Here is an 18,075-nt window from a genome sequence, read left to right on the forward strand (position 1 = left end):
AATGTTATTTATACAAAAGATAGAGCCTTTAAAAAAAATGTATATGAGTACACTGTTGCTGTCTTCAGACACACCAGAAGAGGGCATTAGATCCCATTACAGATGGTTGTGAGCCACCATGTGACTGCTGGAGACACCACATGGTTACTGAGATAGAATCTTAAAAATTAAAGAAAAAGAAAAAGACAAAGGAAACAATATAATATGGAAGTCACACTACCTTCCTCCCTCCTTAAAAGCGACCATGATGTTGATGAAAATGCTAACATTCCCTGTAGGGTTTACTAGACTACGATACACTTGAAGACTGAGTCTGCAGGCGGCAGGCTGTGTCCCCTAGCCACACAGAAGGGCAGTTTAACAAAGCTGACCTTGTTTATCTCTAGGTCATGGGAAAACAGTAGTTGTAGAGTCATGGCAATGCTGGCTAACCAACTGAAGTTTCCCAGGAAGACGTCAGAGGAGACAGAGGATTCAGTCATGCTCACCACCTCGGATCTCAGTGAGGTACACATGAGCCCTCTGGGTTGTGGGTAAGCTCTGCTCTCAATACGGCCATCACAGAGCCTGTAAGACATGTTCTCAATAGCATTAGAACACACAGTAAGGGGGCTGGGGATTTAGCTCAGTGGTAGAGCGCTTACCTAGGAAGCGCAAGGCCCTGGGTTCGGTCCCCAGCTCCAAAAAAAAAAAAAAAAAAAAAAAAAAGAACACACAGTAAAAATAAAGGAAAAGTATGAGGCATTTCTGCAGACGATTGGTTGAGTGATGCCTGTGATGGTTCGAATAGGAATGCTTGGTTGACAGGGGTTACCACTATTTGGAGGAATGGCCTTGCTGGAGTGGGTGTGGCCTCATTGGAGTGGGCGTGGCCTTGCTGGAGTAGGTGTGGCCTCGTTGGAGTGGGCATGGCTTTGCTGGAGTGGGTGTGGTCTCGTTGGAGTGGGTGTGGCCTTGCTGGAGTGGGTGTGGCTTTGCTGGAATGAGTGTGGCCTTGCTGGAGGAAGTGTGTCAGTGTGGGAGTGGGCTTTGAAGTCTCATATGCTCAAGCTACCCCCAGTGTGGTATGTAGTCTCCTTCCGATTTAACTTTTTTTTTTTTTTTTTCAGAGCTGGGGACCGAACCCAGGGCCTTGCACTTGCTAGGCAAGCGCTCTACCACTGAGCTAAATCCCTAACCCGGTATGTAGTCTCCTTATGCTGCCTGTGGATCATGATAAAGAACTCTCAGTTCCCCCAGCACTATGTCTGCTCGCAAGCTGTCATGTTTCCCCTCCGTGATGATAATGGACTAAACCTCTAAAACCGTAAGCCAGCCCCAATTAAATGTTTGCTTTTATAAGAGTTGTGTGGTCGTGGTGTCCCTTCACAGCAATAAAACCGTTACTAAAACAATGTCTAGAGGTAAATTTCTTAAATATATTTAAGCGTGTGAGTAAAAAGCACCAGGGTACTGTTAAAAAGAAACCTAAATGAAGAAAACGAATTAATGGTTCTTTAAAGAAATTGCATTCGTCAGGAGAGCAGCTTAGAATATCTGCTGACTCATTTCCTCATGTGCCAGTCACACTCATTCCAGGAGGAGGACGGGAGACTTCTGCTTAAGTTATGAGAGAGATTTATTTTGGACAGCTTGTGTGGTAATGTTAATCCCTGGGAAAGGTAAATACAATTTTATTTTCTTTACAGCAACTACAAAAAGCAAGCATTCTTCTGGAAGAAAAACAAAAGGAGCAGTAATTATTTTAACCACGCCTGTTTTGCACTAGCACACACACACAAACTGAGCAAAGAGGATACTTAAGAAAAAAAATTACTTTTGGAGATAGGGCCTTAAGTAGCCCTGGCTGGCCTGGAACTCAGTTGTTCTACTTCAGCTCCTCAGGTGCTAGGTTTCTAGGTGTGTACTCCTGTGACTAACTCAGAAACTACTAGTCGTGTTTGAAGAAGTTGGCAGACATAGCCACCATATCCCCATATCCCAGCTATAGGGGTAATGGCAAGACCAAGCAACTCTCCTTGGCTACAAAAAAAAAAAAAAAAAAAAAAAAAAAAGAATTATTTCCAAGTAAAATTTGAAGTTGTCTCAGAATAACTCACCCAAACATAATCTTTTAAAATTATTTCCCTTTGTTTTCAATGTTTTCTGTATGGATGGTATGCCGGAAACTTGTGTAGGCAGTGCCTGTAGAGGCCAGAAGAGGTCGTCAGAGCCCCCTGGGACTGCGATTACAGATGGTTCTGAGCTGCCTCCTGGGTGCTGGTAGTCTAACCTGGATCAATCAGTGCTCTTTCCCGCTGAGCCATCTCTCCAGTGCAGCAAAATATCGTTAATAGTGATAATCTTAGAGCTTATTTATTGAATGTATTTCAACTGTTCAGAGGACAAGAGGACATAGTAATGAAAGATAGCAGGGTAAGTTCAGAACTCATTTCCAGGCAAGACTATGTTTCGAAGCTTTGAGCAAGCTGTCTATATTACCCTCACGTTCGAACTGTAAATATGCATCTTGCCCGGCAAGTGAGAAATAAAACTTTATTCAGATCGCCTCTGGGCATGGGCATGGCCATGGGCATGGGCAGCAAGCAAGCCAGAGTGGAAATTCAGTTGTCCATTCATTCTGCAAGTACTTATTGGAAGGTTGTCATGTGAGGTTCTGCACCAGATGCTGGAGGGAACGGAGGTGAGGAGACCAAAGAGGTGTTAAGACATCGTGCCTGGGGGCTGGGGATTTAGCTCAGTGGTAGAGCGCTTACCTAGGAAGCGCAAGGCCCGGAGTTCGGTCCCCAGCTCCGGAAAAAAAAAAAAAAAAAAAAAGAACCAAAAAAAAAAAAAAAAAAAGACATCGTGCCTGACCATCGACAGGCAGCGATCTAGTTAGGGAAAGGGGTCAGCCATTAATACGTGACTAACTGGGGACAATCGTAAATGACAGAGGCAACGGGTCCAAGAATAATCAGGAGGAAGAAGGAAGGATGGAAATGAGCCAGATGGTCAGGGGTGAGCTGAAAAAGAACTGAAACCAGAGTTGGACAGTTTAAAAAAGAATTTATGAAGACCCAGAGTAGGAGGAATTGAGCAGAGGAAGGCATTGCTAGTCAAGACTGCAGAGGAGTGCAGCCGGCAATCCCATTGAACCTATGGGCTGTTTTTTTCTTTACAGATGGTTGTGAGCTACCATGTGGTTGCTGGGATTTGAACTCAGGACCTCTGGAAGAGCAGTCAGTGCTCTTAACCACTGAGCCATCTCTCCAGCCCAGGCTGTTTTTTTCTTATTACTCAGCATTTTCTTTGAAATCTCCCTGTCCTGGAGGCAAATGGGTGGTAGTCAAAGAGGACAGAAAATAAAATGAAACCATTCACCTAGCTTCCTTGTTTAAGAATGAGCATCCCCTTTTATATGAAACTGACTTGCCAAATAGGAAGAGTGACTCTGTAAAACAAAACAAAAACAAGCAAGCCAGGCGGTTTATGAACCTGGGCACATCGCTGTAAGAAGTCATGCCTTTAACTTATCTTCTGTAAACATAAGAAGAAGGGGAAAAAAATGCTACAAAATCACAAGATTCCCTCATCTGGCCTTACTCTTGTGTTATACTTGTTTTCTGTGAGGAAGTGTCTGGTGACTGGTTGCATTTAGTTTATAAAAATTTTTTAAGCATATAAATAGAGTCTGATGACCTTTGCAGATTGAGGGTCAAGCCCGGGCTTTGTTTAAACCATGACCGCTTGCCTTCTGGCATTACATCATCCCTCTGTTGGTTCAGCCTTACAGGTCGGCCCAAGCACCTTTCCAAATTTGGAAGCAGAGGTACACTCCGTGGGTCCTGTGGAGAATAATGTTACAGTGACTTCAGCCAGGACATCCAAATCTCCTTGAACACATATCATGGAAAGATTTCTAGGAGTTTGCACTGTCTGCATTCTGTAAGAAAATAGCCTTGAGCCATGGCCACGTAGCCAGGATTAGCATCCGTGGTACTGTCCGTGGGCACTCCTGAAGGTCAGGACCAAGAGCCATGTGCTACCGCTGTGAGTTCATTTACAAGACAGTAAGTTCAGGTTATCTGAAGAGAAGCTAGTATACTAGCAGAAAGGAACATGTTGCTAATGTGTAAGAAACAGTATCCTGGGAATTAGGAGATGAACAATGACATTAAAAGAACAAATACATAATTAACAGGCTTTGGGCTGTGTTCAGGGAAAAAAAAAGAATCTTACTGTAGTCAGAAAACAATTATTCTGAAATTTAAACTGCATTCTTCAGGACTCAAATAAATGTTAACGCAAAAATGGCGATGCAAGCATATAAGGCGAAAGCATCCATCGTTTCCAAGAAAACTTTTCTCTGTGGAAGGCTGAAAGAGATGCCCACGATGACAATGACTTCAGCCACAGGGAGTCACAGAAATACATGTTGACGACTACTTCTTTTCCAAAACTGTAGCGTCTCCACAAAGTGCGGAACAGGGGTCAGCATCATGCCCATAAGCCAGTTTTCAATTCAGTAAGCAGTTACACGATGTCTGCTTAGTGTTTGAAATGCCAGTGTCTAAAATCAGTGTGCCCCCAGGAGTACATACTCAAGTGTCATGAAGTCTTAACGATTGCTAGTAAAACCTGAACTAGTTCACGTAGGACCCAAACCCTGGCAAACCTTTCTGAAACATCTGGATAAATCAGCTGATTTTTCTCACCGGAAACAAACCAGGATCAAACGGCTTTTCTCCGATGCTCAATGGAACTCAGAAACGACCAAGTCACCAACTCCTGTGCTAGCCTCTCCCTGACTGCTTTTGACATTGTTTTGTGGTGGTTTTCCTTTGTTTGGAAAGGTGCGTGACAGTCACAAACCAAAGCACCATTTGGTTATGCCCATCGGATCTTGAAAATGAGGAACTGGAAGCCACACAGACAAAGCTGATTCGAGGAAATGTCATGGGTCACACGACACCTGGAAGGACCCCTTCCTGTTCTTGCCTTGTTGAATTCAGTCTAGCTCTCCCTCTCTCCAACTCACCTTTTGCTGGAGTGGTTCCCGCCTCTTTGTCTTTATTTGGTTCTGTGTGGAAAGTACAAGCACATCTTTAAAAGTGTCTTACAGCACTTTATTGGGTGAGTGGAGGGAGAGGAAGAAAATAAATGATTGTGTTAATAATGTTGGTTCATACTCGTTATGCTACATATTAATCGGGAGTTTGGGGATTGTAGTTCAGACTCACTCTAACCCTTAATCAAAGCAGTTAATAAATGTGATCGTTTTAAATGTCTAGACAAAACCATGCAATACACATTTTGTTAAAATACACTTAACCCAGGGCCAGGTATGGTGGCATACTTTTTAACCCCAGCACGCACAAGTTGGAGGCAGAGGATCTCTCTGAGTTCAAGGACAGGCTGGTCTACAGTCTTTGAGCTTCAGGACAGCCAGGGTTACAAAGAGAGCCCCTGTCCCAATAAGACAAACTTTCCCACCAGAGAGAGAGAGAGAGAGAGAGAGAGAGAGAGAGAACCCATATACACCTGACTCTACCAGGACCATATTATATATCAGAGTAGAACTAATTATACTCTGAGGATCACTTTGTTTTAGAGGTCAGCCAGGGACATTTAGCCTCTGGTTATTACAAGGAGGTATAAAACAGTTGTGAGATGTTTGCAGTTTCAAAAATGTTCTCGTGGGCACACAGATCTTCTGGATTGTGTTGGGTGGCAATAGATGTGTTAAGAGGGCAGTGAGGTCAGACCTGGTCAGTTGCCGTCATCTACCTTGTATTTCTTTCTGTTCAGAATCACGACAGTTTAGAGATGAGAAGATAGTATGTGTGAGGTAATAATTGTTAGGGCTGGAGGGATGGCTCAGTAGCTAAGAGAACTTGCTGTTCAAACATGAGAGTCTGTGCTTGGATCCTAGCACCTATGTCAGGTGGCCAGCATTGCCTGTAACGCCACCCCTCTTCTGGCTTCTGCTGCACTCACATACATGAGCATGTGCATTCATTCACACAGATACCCACATACAAATACATCTTAAAACATTAAAGTAACATGGCCTCCATGATGGGATGTTTTCTATGCTTTGATTTTATTAGTAGTGGTAGTGGTGGTAGTAGTGGTGGTGGTGGTGTGTGTGTGTGTGTGTGTGTGTGTGTGTGTGTGTGTTATTTTAGGGAGTAGTTTGCAAGGGTGAAGGGTGGATATGAGAAGACCGGGAGATGAGCGGGACTAGGGTGCATGATGTGAAACTCACAGAGAATCGATTAAAGTTAAAAAAAAATAAAAAATAAGATGGCAAAACAAAAAACACAAGAAACTGTTTCAACCACAGCAGGGCATGGTGGCTCACACTGTAATTCTATGGAACCAAAAGGATCATGAGTTCAAAACTAGCCTGAGATACAGGAGACCCTGTTTCAAACAAACAAGCAAAAACAAGACCAAACCAACCAACCAATCAAAAGACCCCATTAAATATCATTTCATGCATGAGTTCTTTCCTCCACACCCTGTCTGTCTGACTGTCTCCATAATTAGAGAGCCAGATCTCAGCTAAGGACTATCTCAACGGAGTATGAAAGGAGGCTTTTTAGCCGTAGTAGCTCAGTATTGTATAATAAATATGGCAGAATAAGAGAAACATAATTGATAGTGGCCTAGCACAACCTCCGACCGGCTGGCAGAAGGGAAAGGCGTATTTGTCATGGCCTCTAGGTTCTCAGTGTGCTCAGGAAGGGCCAAGGTAAGCTTTAAATACGAGAAGTAAAGGGCAAGGAAGACGGAGATCCTAAGAAGAATGTCACAAGTCTCCAGTGGCTTCAAGATTGACAACTGCAAACCTGAGCTTGCCTATTTGACCTCTTAGGGGCAGGGAGCCCGTTTCATTCATTTGGAAATTCAGCTGTATTCCTTAGTGCTTAAGGTTTTCAGTGAGGTTGGTCGTCCTAGCTAGACAAAGAGGCTTCTATGTGCAGCTTGGATCTCCAGACTGCCCTCTGAGAAGCTATCTCCTTCCAAGGCTACATAATCCTCTCATAAATTTCTAGAAAAGAAAAGGAAAGAGAAAGAGAGAGAGAGAGAGAGATGTGGTGGGGGAGGGGGGCTAGAAATTGAAACTTTATTCAGTTCTATTTGACTCGGGCAGAACTAGGCAGCAGTGGCCTCCCACACCTTGAGTCCACACTACACTGCCAGCTCAGGTAACCAGCATGCTACCCTGACAGGTGAGCGTGTCAGCATAGCTGCTGACTTGTGGTTCATTGTTCTGCAGGCCTTGTTTTATTTTCCATTTTCCTGCAAACCAACAGTACAGGAAACTGCTATATCTGTTTAGAACTCCACGCTGTGTCTGGTACAGGGAGTCTCAGCTTTCAAATGTTTGGAAGAGAGCCCTGTCTCCGTCTCCGGGGTTAGGGTGCTGCCTGGAGTTGTGTGTGAGGTAAAAGCCCAGCGAGTGACTTACTAGATTCCTCTTTAAGGCGGAAGGGTGGTGAGAAAGAGGTTGTTGTGGTTGTTATGTTTTTGTTTCTCTGGCCTGGTGGCTGGCTTGTGGGACAATGTGGCCTGGCTGGGTGGCTTGTGGGACAGTGCACATGATTTTTGGCTTCTTTCCTCTTGGCAGAATACACCGACGATTCCTGAGGGCTATACTGAGCTCTTAACCATCCGTTGGGCTGTCTCCTCTCTGCTCCAGTCTCTAGTCTATGCCTTAACCCACAGGTCTCCTACATGTAAAGCAGACTTGGTATGTTCCTGGCTGCATGCAGTCCTACCAAGAATTCTGCTGGATACTTTTAATTATTTCCTCCCCCCACCCCCCAATCTGGTAGGCAAGCAAATACTAATGACTCAATAAATTGGATCTGGGGATGTGTCACGGGGATCCCAAACCTTTCTGCAAACTTCCTTAACAGTTTCTGAAGGTGCCCGATGGTGACGTAGACCGAGTCGAGAAGCTGCTGAGATGGGATCCATGTTCCGTAATCACAAGAAACACGGAAACTTTTGTCTTTCACTAAATCGGGGATAGCTTCATCAATGCTTCCCCTTAACCAAGGTGAAATGTGAAGCCAGCAACAACTCTTATGTGACTGAAGGACTTGGAAAGGATCCGAAAATGTACCATAGGAAGCACTGTTCAAATCGGGTTAACACACTGGATTATTTTTGTTATCAACTGATCACACCTGTCATCATCCAGTGTCTCAGTAGAAAGTAGGTTAAAGCTCACAGCATCCACGGAGACCAAATCATGCTGGGACGGACTTCAGCATCCGCGGCTCAAATGCATGAGGCGATGGCTTAACTTACCTTCTGGGGGAGGGGCTGGGGCGGGCACTTCATTTTCTAGAAAGGAAAAGAATGACGGAAGTGTTAGGCTCTCTTCTCATAAGTCAGGGGGGCTCTGCTCTGGCTGTGTCTGGCTGTGTCTTCCTGTGCTTGCTGACAGAGGACCAGCCGTAGCATTTGGAGGCCCAGCACACTGCCTTGTGGTGTGTGGTGGGACCCGAGGACCCCAAACGACCTGATAAAGGTGGGGTACTGTGATGCCAGAGAGAGCAGAGATGAGGCGAAGATCCAGGCTAAGCTCGTGGCCTTGCGGCTTCGCGGCTTCATTATTCATTCAAGACCAGAAGGAGCAGCGCACACCTGTAATCCCAGTCCTTTCCAGGTAGAGGCAGGAAAAGTGGAGTTCGTTGTCATCTAGGTCTGTCCCCTGAGCTCCAGGACAGTCAGGGCTATCTAAAAGTCTGTCTCGAAATGTGAAAACACGCAAAACCTCATCCAAGCAAGTGCAGACTAGGTATTTAATTTTGTCTGGAATCATGCCCATGGCATTGATTTGATATTGGAGGGCTGCTGTCAGGACAAAATGAGACCCAGAAAATGACAAACGTGTACTGTGGAGCTTTAAGTCCCCTTACTGACTGACCTAGGTCACCCGTTGGCACAGTAATGTAGCTTGGTTTTCTTGAGGGGACCCCTAACAGTGGGAACAGGGGCCACCTCTGACTCTATTGCCAGCTTTTGGATCCCTTTTTCTCTTACTGGGTAGCCCCGTCTGCCCTTAATATGAGGGGAACCACCTACTCTTACTGCAACTTGATATGCCATGGCTGGTTGATATCCGGGGGAGCCTGCCCATTTCTCAAAAGGAGGAGTGGAATGGGGGGAGGGTGCAGAGGGGAGGTGGAAGGAAGGACTGGGAGGAGAGGAGGGAGGGAAAACTGCCTGGTAGTGATGGTGGGGAGAAGGGGAGTGGTTCCTTATAACAACAGCAACAAGGAAAATGCACCAAGGTGACTCCAGTAAGGTCTTTTTTTCCACAAGGATACTTTCTGAAAGGTCAGCACAACACAGCCCTCAGTCCTCTGATTCTGTGGCTTTTCATTCATTACAAGGCAAAGCTATGGTCTCTGGGAAACAGAATTAAGCTGTCCCCATGCTGGTTTCGTTAAGGATACATGCCTAGACTTCTATCTATGCCTACCAAGCAGTTCTAAAGCGCAGGATTGGAGATTTTACATGTGACTTTGTGTCTGCGGTGTGCAAAGTGTGGAGCGGTACGGCCGTGCAGTCTGGTAAGGAACCTTCCATTAGAGCACATACTATTTTCAAGTAGCTACAGGCACACCCCAGGGTGTAAGGGTGTACAGATGTCCCTGTGGGCTTCCCGTAGGCACTCAGAACTGGGTGTTATTGGTTCTGTGTGAGTAAACCGGATGCCTTAATTCCAGAACAGGAAGAGAATGTTAACGAAGGCAATCTCCTTTAAAAGTGTTTCCCCCCACTTGATCACTAAACAAAACCCAAAGATAAGAAAGTTGTATTTTAGGCAGATAATGGGATCCCAGGAGCTTCCTTTTTGTCCCTGTCTAGGCTGCTTCATATCTGCAGGGCTGTGGGAATGCATGGGACGTTTAGCCTGGTCAGGATGGAATGAGTTGAAACAAATGAGTGGATTGTGCCATGACAGAAATCAGAAAAGGAGAAATGCAGGGACGCAGAGTGTAGCCATGTCTTTTAAAAATTATATTTTGGGGCTGGAGAGATGGCTCAGTGGTTAAGAGGACTGACTTCTCTTCCAGAGGTCCTGAGTTCAAATCCCAGCAGCCATATGGTGGCTCACAACCATCTGTAATGGGATCTGATGCCCTCTTCTGGTGTGTCTGAAGACAGCTACAGTGTACTTATATATAATAAATAAATAAATCTTTTAAAAAATCAAAATTTGTACCTGATAAAAGCTTCAATTTGTCTACTTACCCATCTGATTCTTTTTGCAAATATTCTGGTGGTCAGGAGGTATTTTACTATTTATTAATGAGATGATAGATAGATAGATAGATAGATAGATAGATAGATAGATAGATAGATGGATGAATGGTTACTTAGGCAGATATTAAAGGAGAAAAAGCACAGAACCTTCCATGCAAGCAGAAGATAACATGGCAGGATGTGAGGTCATTCACAGACAGAGTGAAACACATATCCCTTTAGATGCCATTGTCAAGAATGCTTGCATTCACAGAAAGTATCATCAATGCCGTTGTCCACTAGAAGAAGGAAGCCTTAGCCCTTTTATTTTCAGAGATCAGAGTGAAGGAATGGGAACCTGGTATTGACAACTTGGTTCTGGGTAAATTGTTGAGGTGCATGGACAGATATCAGAGTACCAGTGTAGGAATCCAGTTTCTCTGACATAGTATCTTGTGGCCTGAGCCATGGCTACCCCATACCCACAGACCTCTTCTTGGCTCTTTCTGCAGACAGTGCTGTCTCCCGATCCTTCCTCCTCACAGTTGTAGAAGTCGTTTATTGTGCTTTGGAACTACCCTACCCTACTATTATACTTGGCCCACCTCTATGGCTTCTTCCAAGGCCCTCTGGGCTGTGACCTTCTTTTTGTCCCTTATCATAATATACTACTCATCAGCTATGATTTGGTTATTTCCCAGCAGTCTCAGTATACTTATCCCCTTCTCCAATTAAATATTGACTGGGATGCCTATTTTTCCAATCTCCCTGGCATCTTGTTGCTTTGCTGAAAACACAGTAAGTGTAGCGTAAGCTAACAGAAGAATGTAGAAAGGCTGCATGGGTGGTTGTGGGCAAGCTATTGAGTTGAATCAGGCTCTCAGCTTTGTGGCTGAGACAAGATCTTACTATGGAGCTCTGGCTAGCATCAAACATTTTGTGTAGCCCAGGCTAGTCTAGAACACACTGCAATTCTTCTGCCCCAGCCTTAGAAATTGTCGGACCTCCAAGCATGCATTACCACACACAGCACAAGGCATATTTCCTACGGACAGCTATGGGGTTGTTTTTTCGTTTTGTTTTGTTTTGTTTTGTTTTGTTTTGTTTTGTTTTGTTTTGTTTTAAGATCCAACTAGTGCCTTGGGTGATTTCTAACCAAATAAATTAGAATCATCTTGGATGCTGAAAGCTGGGCGCATGCCCTGAATACAAATTGTCCATTTCCATTGTGTCTGAAGGACCCATGCACTACTCGGCAGGCCAAAATATAAAAACACAATGAGGATTTAAGAGCTTTGACTCAGCTGCCTCAGGTCCGGGAGACACAGTTTTACCAGCCAGCTGTAACGATTGACCAAGCTGCAGAGTCAGAGGCCGTCAGTGCTCAGACCTCTGCATGGAAGTGAAAGTTGTATGCTTCTGTGAAAAGGAAATTTGCCCTCTGAAGAACACAAAAAGCCCGTTACTTTGCAGTCAACAAATACACAGCCATCACTTACTGACTCCTGTTGTGTTCGGGACTAATTTAAATTGACGTTTTTAACTCTAGAGAGTTATTGCTTGTGATTATCCCCTTTTCTGCCCAGGAACTGAATCCCGACAGACCACACAGTTCATGAGGAGAAGCTAGGCTCTGTACCTCCTAGAGCAGTTGTTCTCAACCTGTGGGGTCGCAACCCCTTTGGGATTGAATGACTCTTTCACAGGGGCCATCTAAGACCGCCGGAAAACATAGATATTTACAATGACCATTCATAAAGTAACAAAATTACAGTTAAGGAGTAGCAATGAAAATAAATTTATGGTTTGGGGGTCAGCACAACATGAGGAACTGAATTAAAGGGTCAAAGCTTTAGGAAGGCTGAGAACCACTGTTCTAGAGGGAAGCTAGGGTCCATACCTTCATCCCCATCCCCATCCCCAGGCTGGCCTGAGAGCCTACCCTCTGCCGCAGGCCTGTGCTTCTTTTCTCAGTTGCTCTGAAGGAGGCAGAAGAAGCGAGCTGACAGACTTTGCAACATTGTTACTTCACTTTTCTCTCAAATCACCTTCATGGTCACATGATCTCTTATGCTGCTCCACCTCCCGGAACATCCCTCTGTTTCCTGATTAGGAAGCTGAACTAACAACAAAGTCTCCATCTCAGGGTGGTCCGCAGGAAAGAAAGGGTTAATAAATGCATGGTCTAAATGTCATTGCTTCCTGGTTTTTCTTAATGATCTTCATTTTTACTTGGCCACACCTGAACAAGAAACGTCTGTCTACTTATGCCACCTGTTAAGGATTCGTCTAATTTTTAGAACCAGGGACTTCTCAGTGTTAAAATGTGTGGGGAATTGGGGTGGTGGCTGAGAAGACAGCCCGGAGTGGGACAGATGTCCTCTCCCCCTGCACCCTAACTGTAAAACGGGAGCTACTACTAAACTGAGTATAATTCATTGCTAGCATTGCAGTTCACAAGTTAGAGAAGCAGATCAGTCATCAACCAGTCATCAATTGTGTCAAAACAAATAGAGAATGGAAAAAAAAAAACAAAAACAAAAACAAAAAATAAAACCCTCCTGTCATTTCCGGAGTTCATGCAACCTAGAGGCAATCGGTGACCAGAAATGGTGACAGCCAAGCAGGCTTGACTCAGAAAATGAACCATTCCCAAAGTTTCAGCACCCCCATGGGGTGTCCTTTAGTATTGCCTGTATTACTGCTTGTGTGTCTTTCTCATGTCTTTGTCTCGGACAGATCCTGGCATGATCAGCCTTGCCACTAAAATCATTTGCACACACACCGAGTTCATTGGCTGCTGCTATGGTAGCCATTCGTTAGTAGCGATATCCCTCTTACCCCCACCGGGTATGGGGTAGGTGGCAGTACCCATTGTGAGTCTGGCTTACGAAGCTGGCTGAGAGAGGAGACCCCTGTGTTTAAGGGACTCGCACATGAATGGTTGCCAGTATTGACTAGTTCTGTTGCCCTCCTCACTCTGCCCTCTTAGAATACTCGGGACTTGGGACTTCCGTGGACCCTAGAGCATCAGAAACTGCCGTTTGCACAGGATCTGATCAAACCGCAGGTTGTGAGGGGAGATCAGTGGCCAAGTTCCAAATTCCGCATTTCTCACAGGCTTGTGGGCACTGCTGGTGCTGCTGGCCCACAGCCTACCCGTGGAGCATCACCGCTCAGCTCAGACCCTTCAAGGTCCCCTCTTCAACTTCCAGGTCATAGATGGCTGTAAATGCTAAAGCGTTTACAGTAGCCGAGGGCCTTTCTTCCCTCTTTGGTCACAAGCTTCTTAAGGACAAGGCCCGTCTACTTTTCTTTTCCAAGTTCCACACAGCAGGTGCTCTATAAATATAGCTGACTGGCAGGCTGCTCCTACCGCACAAAAGCCCCTTCTCCTCCCTGCCAAGAAACCAAGAACAGTCCCCTGCTGCTCTACGGGGAGCCTTCTTCAGCTGTATTACCCACAGGGAACACTATGTCTTCCATTGCTGTCCTCCTGCTGGCTGAGGCTCCCAGGCACTCGCCCAAATCCATCTTTTAGATTTCATCTTAACTGTCAACACATGTCTTGCGTTTCTTAACAAGGGCAGGAGAGCAATCGCGGCTAGGGTAGTGGCTCTCAGGAACAATGCACCCCTTTCCTTTCTAAGGAATCTGTCCCCCTTTAAAAATCTAGGCTGGAAAAGTGAGTAGAACCAAGGAACCTGTCCTACCAATTTCTGGGTAAATACCCCCCAGGCAGCTGGTAGGTGGTTCCCTGTGTAGTAATAGCCAAGAGGTCCCTCTTCTGGCTAACTTTCCAGATCTTAAACAGGCAGATAGATATTGACAACGCAAGATGCCACTAAACTTCTGCCTACTTAAAAGCTAAAATACTGAGCCCGAACTTTGTGAAGCAACTGGATAAAGGGTGCTCCCCTCTCCGTACTCATCCGTTAGCAGAAAACCATCCCAATAGGTCTGGAAGAGCAGGACCATGTAAGTTGCCGAAGAAAGAGGAGGAGGAGGAGGAAGAGGATGAGAGGCGAAAGGGAAATAAATAACCAGAAAGAGCCCAAAGATCTTAGTGGAAACCACACAACTGAGCAGCAAAGAAGCTGGTGTCTGCCCTCCTAGACCCGAGCGGCGAGTCTTTGATCGTTTCTAGTTCACAGCAGGCTTTCCCTTCCTCTGCAAGGCTGAAATGCTTTCAGACGCTTGATCTATTTATGGTGGATTTTTCCTATGATCACCTACTGTAAAAAGCCCAGGTATGCTGCCGATGGCAGGCCCGCACGGCTTCTGCCCAGGCATTCTAATTGACGGGCACTGGTGGCAGGCATGAGACAACCTCACACATGGCCTTCAGCTGCTGAAGAAACACTGGGAACCAGGAACTCCATAAATGGGGCGGCTCTCACCTGCCAGTGGAAGCCATTTCCCCTTTCCATGCCAAGGGTTTTGTGGTCAGTAACTTAAGGGGGGGGAGGGAAATCTTAACTCTTAGAGGGCATGAAGTTCTCTGCATGGCTGTGTCTGTCCACTAAAATGACATCATCCAGTTCTCTCTTCTTCATAGGCTCACTGCCTCCCACCAGGCTGCCATACTAGCTTTCCATAATAAAACTATTATTACACAGTTATATTTCATATGGTCATGTATTTAAATACATGTCACTGTATTCACACTGTAATACACTGTCATTAAAAATATTCCGTGGACCCTTGGATGTAATCTCATTTAAGCTGTCATGCTACCTTTACATAAATACTATTACATTATTGCATTTTTAAAAAGATTTATTTATTTATGTATGTCGCTGTCTTCAGACACACCAGAAGAGGGCATGGGATCCCATTACAGATGGTTGTGAGCCACCACGTGGGTGCTGGGACTTGAACTCAGGACCTCTGGAGGAGCAGCCAGCGCTCTTAACCACTGAGCCATCTCTCGCAGCCCCACATTGTTGCATTTTTATATTGTCATATATTTAAGCAATATACTATCATTCAAAAATTCTGCAGGCCCTTAGGTATAATTTCATCTCATTTTTTTATATTATGGAGGGCATAATTAATTACACCGCATGAATGTTATACAAGCGTAGAGGCAGGAGGGACACATTAAAAAGTTATCACTGGGGGCTGGGGATTTAGCTCAGTGGTAGAGCGCTTACCTAGGAAGCGCAAGGCCCTGGGTTCGGTCCCCAGCTCCGAAAAAAGAACCCAAAAAAAAAAAAAAAGAACCAAAAAAAAAAAAAGTTATCACTGAATGCTATGTCTTTTGTGGTTTGTATTCTGTCACCTATGGAGAAAGCTTTTGGAAAAACGACTCTTCTAACGCCATCCTTTGGTAATATGACCCCGAGGAGAAGAAAATGATAGGGCTTACTTATCTTTGAGACAGAGTATACATGGATCAAGCTAGATATGAAATTCTCCCATATCTACCACCTCTTGAGTGCTGGGGTCACAAGAGTGGCCTACCATGGTCAGACTTAATTATTATTTACATGTTAAAACACGTGTGTGTGTGTGTGTGTGTGTGTGTGTGTGTGCTTCAGGTATAAACCTCGGGTCTTCAGGCTCGGTGGCCAGAGTCTTCCCTTGCTGAGCCATCTTGCTGACCTGTATTTCTTATTTTCAAGGTAACATTCTGAGCTCAAAATGAAATATGTAACAATGTTATATACATTGTACACATCAGTCACATTGACTTTACCCAGCCCACTGCTAGAGAGGTCACTTTTGGTAGCCTAGCAAATTCTCTTCCTTTTTCCATTAAAAGGGCATTGAGTCCGTAGATGCATTCTCTGTGCTGACGGTGGACTCTGGCACTTTCTCCACTTGGAGGAAATACCTGGACAACAGCACGCCAGAAGGAAATAGCCTCAGGGTAAAACACGGTTTGCATGGAGACCTTACCATCTAGGGACCTTAATCGGCCGTATTAAATTCCTGTCGCCAAAAGAAAACACTTGATTTATAATAACAGTTCTCAAAGTCTGGGCTGGGATTCCTGAGTCCAGAAGACTCCTTTAGAGAGTCCAGAATATCAACTTTACTTCTTTGTTTTCAGATATAATTTTCATCTTTCATTGACATTCTCACTGGTAAATTGTGAAGTTTTTTCCCCCCAAAGGACACATGTGATGACATCAGCGTTCTGACAGATAGAATGCATGCTTATATATATTAATGTTTCAAACATCTTTTGATTTTTAATTTTCTCCAATGTAATAACTGGTCAATGCCTTCAATAACTAAGAGTGGTGTGCTTGAAATTCTACTCACTTCCAAGGTTGAGGGGTCCCTAGCAACATAACAAGGTCCTGTTCTAAAAGCATAAGTGTGTGTGTGTGTGTGTGTGTGTGTGTGTGTGTGTGTGTGTGTGTGTGTGTGAAATATGTATCTAGGTGAGAATAAATAGATTTTTTGGGTAAGGCCTTTTTTAACGTGAATACATTCATGATATATACTTCATTTGGAGCTTTGATTGATCAAAGTGTGAAGCTGCTCTTACAGAGGACCCAGGTTCAATTCTTAGCACCCAGATGATGGCTCACAACTCTATGTGGTTCCAGGGTATCTGACACCATCTTCTGGCACTGCATGCATGTGATGCACAGAGATAAATGCAGACAAAATACCTACCCACATACAATAAACAATAAATAAATCTTTTTTAAAAAATTGTGACCAAATAGGGAGACACATGTCATTAATCCCAGTACTCAGGAGGCAGAGGCAGGAGGATCTCTGTGAGTTCAAGGCTGGTCTGGTCTGCAGAGTGAGTCCCAGGACAGTTAATGCTACATAGTGAGACCTCGTTTAAAAACTTGGCTGTCATCTTTCTCCACCACCACCTCCCCCCCCCCTCCTCTCCTTCCTCCTCCTCCTCCTCTTCCTCTTCCTCCTCCTCTTCCTCTTCCCCCTTTTTTGTGAGGTCTCAAAAGTGGGAGGGTGGACCTGGGAGGACTGGGAGTGAATGTGATGGGGCACATTATGTGAAATTTCCAAACAATCGATAACAATATGTTGGAAAACAAAACTATAAAGTGACCTTGGAGGTAGCAACTTTGTTTTCCTATGGGCACAATGACAGAGACAACATCCCTTACTATCACTTCCTCCATAATTTTCCTTCCATCTGCCTTATTCACTTATCCAGGTAACAGCTGCTGATCTCAAAATTACAAGGGCCACTGGGGAGGCAAATACAGCTTCTGAAGCTGCCTCACTGAGGTCCCTGAGATGCGCCGATGTCTCGGTCCAGCACAGAACACTGGCCTTGGGGGAGGCAAGTTGCCTAAACAAAGCAACTTTAAAGATGTCGCTGGCCCTTGGGTGATGACCTTGTGTTTTCATGACCTTGAAAGGAGCATGCTTTCTTGATGCCGGCTGTTTTTAAGGTTGCAGTCAACCCTCCGTAGCTAGTCCATCAGGCCCTGCACATAACAGAAGGCGGGGTTTCATCTAGTGATGGACCGCACAAAAAAGCGACCTTTCAGCAAAGAGCAACAGAAAAGCTAATAATCGATGGTGATTCAAAATGCAAATTCAAACACATCTGACACAACGAAACTGTAGTTTGGGTTCTTGGGATGACACATTCTACAGTATCTGTAAGGCAAAGTTAAATTACATGCCCTGTGAGCTATTGATCACTTTTGGTTTTTGAGATGCAATCTCACGTCGCCCAGGCTAACCTTACAGCTGCTATGTAGCTAAGGATGGCCTTGAGCTACTAATCTTCCTGCCTCTGTCCCCTAGCTTCTGGGAGCCCAGGCCTGTGTAACGGCACTCGGCTCCTGTTTGCTTCCTTTTTAAAATGTAGAGGGG

The 18,075-nt window shown here is 44.8% G+C and overlaps 1 protein-coding gene across 17 annotated transcripts in view; it reads right to left on the minus strand.

The window, feature by feature from the left end:
• Positions 1–18,075, minus strand: part of Mybpc1 (myosin binding protein C1) — an 85,912-nt gene that overhangs the window by 57,908 nt on the left and 9,929 nt on the right. For 11 of the 17 annotated variants that reach the window (XM_008765257.4, XM_008765251.4, XM_063263765.1 and 8 more), the window contains exons 2-3: positions 8,308–8,343; positions 5,021–5,062 (exon numbers count right to left, since the gene is read on the minus strand). In XM_008765257.4, coding sequence (XP_008763479.1) covers positions 5,021–5,062; positions 8,308–8,343 — 78 coding nt within the window. The remainder of the gene's footprint in view (positions 1–5,020; positions 5,063–8,307; positions 8,344–18,075) is intronic. The other 6 variants (XM_063263768.1, XM_008765256.4, XM_063263767.1 and 3 more) reach the window with 1 other exon arrangement.

Source organism: Rattus norvegicus, chromosome 7 (genome assembly GCF_036323735.1).
Source record: "Rattus norvegicus strain BN/NHsdMcwi chromosome 7, GRCr8, whole genome shotgun sequence".
Lineage (NCBI taxonomy): Eukaryota > Metazoa > Chordata > Mammalia > Rodentia > Muridae > Rattus > Rattus norvegicus.